The sequence below is a fragment of the Monopterus albus genome, unplaced genomic scaffold, assembly GCF_001952655.1.
Source record: "Monopterus albus unplaced genomic scaffold, M_albus_1.0 scaffold90.1, whole genome shotgun sequence".
Lineage (NCBI taxonomy): Eukaryota > Metazoa > Chordata > Actinopteri > Synbranchiformes > Synbranchidae > Monopterus > Monopterus albus.
In genome coordinates this window covers 1,086,389-1,089,379 of record NW_018127970.1, presented here as the reverse complement: position 1 = coordinate 1,089,379, position 2,991 = coordinate 1,086,389, and the positions used below count along the sequence as shown (strand labels likewise).

At 42.2% G+C, this 2,991-nt stretch overlaps 1 protein-coding gene across 5 annotated transcripts in view; it reads left to right on the top strand.

Moving 5' to 3' along the window:
• The window catches only part of mideasb (mitotic deacetylase associated SANT domain protein b), a 23,067-nt gene that overhangs the window by 15,724 nt on the left and 4,352 nt on the right, over nucleotides 1-2,991 (top strand). For 4 of the 5 annotated variants that reach the window (XM_020607956.1, XM_020607957.1, XM_020607958.1 and 1 more), the window contains exons 9-11: nucleotides 189-277; nucleotides 1,099-1,242; nucleotides 1,914-2,036. In XM_020607956.1, the coding sequence (XP_020463612.1) occupies nucleotides 189-277; nucleotides 1,099-1,242; nucleotides 1,914-2,036 (356 nt within the window). The remainder of the gene's footprint in view (nucleotides 1-188; nucleotides 278-1,098; nucleotides 1,243-1,913; nucleotides 2,037-2,991) is intronic. The other variant, XM_020607959.1, reaches the window with a different exon arrangement.

Below are 2,991 nucleotides of genomic sequence, written 5' to 3'. Positions count from 1 at the left end.
GCATGTGGTTAATCCCAAGCAGAAGACAACAGAGCCATTGTTTATCAAGTGATTTGAGTGAATTTGGGGTTGGGCCATAGTGTCCTGTCAGGGTCCCAATGCTTGTAATGTGTTACACTGTGTTTAAACTGGTTGTTAACAAACTGCATCTCTCTCTTCATGTGCCTCTCTCTACCTCCCTCCCTCAGGGTCAGACAGCTGGACCGCAGCTGAGAGGCGCCAGTTTAACAAAGGCATCACTGCGTACAAGAAGGACTTCTTCATGGTTCAGAAACAGGTATTTGTATATGGTTTCAAACAAAAGTACTGGAAAATCAAAGCTCTCACTTGTAGTCACAGTACGTTTAAGGCCATTAGCAGCTGTGCAGTCAACAAACCATACCAGAAAAACTCTACTTTGGGTGGGTGGGGGGGTTAAGGGACGTACCGTCACGCTGGAACAATGTTGTTTAATTATTTGCAGTGTCACAGTCAAATATTACAAAACTATTTAATATTGTTGTCTGAAATACTTCACTGATCAAAGGTGAGACTAGGTTACATCGGTTTTAGCATTTCACGGTGCTCCTTGCTACCCCACCAAACTAAAGCCATTGAAATTTGGTTTTTGAATGTGCTTTGCCCCTTTGTTGTTGCTGTTGTTAACACTGCCCTGGTTCTAATGAGAAACTGCAGTTAGAGGTTTTCCAAACAATTTGCTGAGTAGCAGATCATCAGAAGATAGAACAGCAGCTGCTTTACTCTGATAACTGATTAATTGTTTGTCATTCTTTAAAAAAAAAGTGTCAAACTTTTTGTTATTTCACATTCGTTAGTTGCAGCCTCAGCTGGAGTAATGGTTCTCAGATCAAATCAAATTTAATTGACTCATATAGCGGGAGGTTTATTCACCTGAGGTGCCAAAGATACACAGAGTGAATACAAAATACAGAAGCAACAGTGTTGCAGATCATGCGAGGCATCTCGGGACTGTCTTTGTATTTACTTACCAGCTCTGAAATGCCTTGAAACCTGACCTTGTGTTTGCAGTAACATACGATGGCATTTTAAACAGAAATGAAGAATCCATTAACAGGGAATGTGCGTGTGGTTTTACAGGTGACCACTAAGACAGTGGCACAGTGTGTGGAGTTTTACTACACGTACAAGAAACACGTTAAGATCGGCCGCAACGGGACGCCGATCTTTGGTGAGGCTGAGCCTTCAGAGAGCAGGACCGCCGAGGAGGAGACGGAGCACAAGGTCAGTTAAATATCTTATTTTCATACATGTACTGCAGAAATAGATGTAAATAAAGCAAATTGTGCCACACAAACAACCACAGGACAGGCAATATTGATTTCACACGATTTTACTGAAATCTGAAGTGGTTTGCATAGTTCTTCAGGAACGGTCCAAGAGCACAGCACAGTGCAGTAAGCAGGAACTAATGGTGTTACAAGTTCCTCTGGTTAGAGTTCAACAGAATGAACATGAGTATCTGCTCTTTCATGCTTTCTTATCTCACTATGGTCAGTGTTTTATTTAGATGCAACACGGCAGTGTGTCAATTCACAAATAACAGAGCTCAGAATATTTTTATTGCACAGCTGAGTGTTCAAACTGCGTGCGAAAGGTTGCAGCTCACTCCACCAGTGATGGAGTCATTTATTTATTGTAGATGTCTTAGAACAATGGAAACATTGTAGGTGCAGATTTGCTTGTTGTTATGGTAACTGTGCAAAGCAAACTGTATATATAGCAACAAGTTTCAAACTTTCTTATGATATTAATCAAGTGGCCACCTTTCTTTCTTGCATCATTTACTTTGTATCTTTTTTTTATATATGTGTATATGTATAGGTACTTCAAAACAGCGAACATGTAGAACATTTCTCTCCCAGGTTCTTATGAACTCTACCTCCTTGCACCAGCAGGGCTCTGTCAAACTGGAGCCACAGCGGGAGGAGGACAGCAGGAAGCGAGAAGGGTCAGCTGACAGGAAACAGGATGTCGGCACCACCAGGGTGACACACACGCTGCAGTCCACTGAAAATGTGAGTGTGAAATTGTGTCTGCACGGGAAGTGAACCAGTGAGAGAATAAAAGCAGTAAAATAAGTAGCTGCCAGCACAGTCTGTGTCATCTCACGAAGGAACAGCATCATTTCCCTCAAAGACGACATTTAAAAACATGATTTCATTCTGTAACAATTAACCTTCACTGTTTTGTACTTTGCAATGCTGGCTAGTTTCCAGTGTGTAACCACTGTCCTGGGAACAGATACTTATTATGTACTACTTTTTGTTATGACTGTGTGCCCTTCTTTCCATGTTACCAAGTTGCTGTCTTCGGTCAAATATAAGACAACTTCCTTGTTTTCCAACAGCTGTTTTTTTTTTTTTTTTGGAACAAGACCTACAGAAGATTCTGTGGGTATCCATAAGTGGAGACAACTGTATAACAATATAGTAAAACACAGTCAATGGAACAAGAAGTTATATGTACACAGACATTCACATTCATTTGTACAGACATGCTTATACCAACAAATAGTCGGATACACATGGATGTAAAGTAAACAGAAGCCTGTGCAGGGGAGGTAGGAAGCTAAAAGTCTACACACAGACCTCACCCGAACCCTCACAGCAAGATACTCAAAATGAAAATAACTGTGGAACAGACCTTCATATGTTCCCAGTTGCAAACCTCTGGACCTCATCAGACTTGTTTGTCCCTTTGAGCTCTGCCTGACTTGTCCTAGTGGGTGGGGGTTGGGTTTGCTGCCCCCTGCTGAATATTTAGAGCAGGGGTGCCCAAAGTGGGGCCCGCGGAACATTTGTTTTGGCCCGTGGGGACATTTCTTGGCCCCCCACAATTTATTATGCCACCCCAGTTGTCAGGTCAAGCAGCTCCCAGCTCAGCTCGCAACCCGCCAATAAAACAAGGAGAAGAAGAAGAAGAAGAAGAACAACAACAACAACAACAACACGAAGAACGGCGAAGTATCAA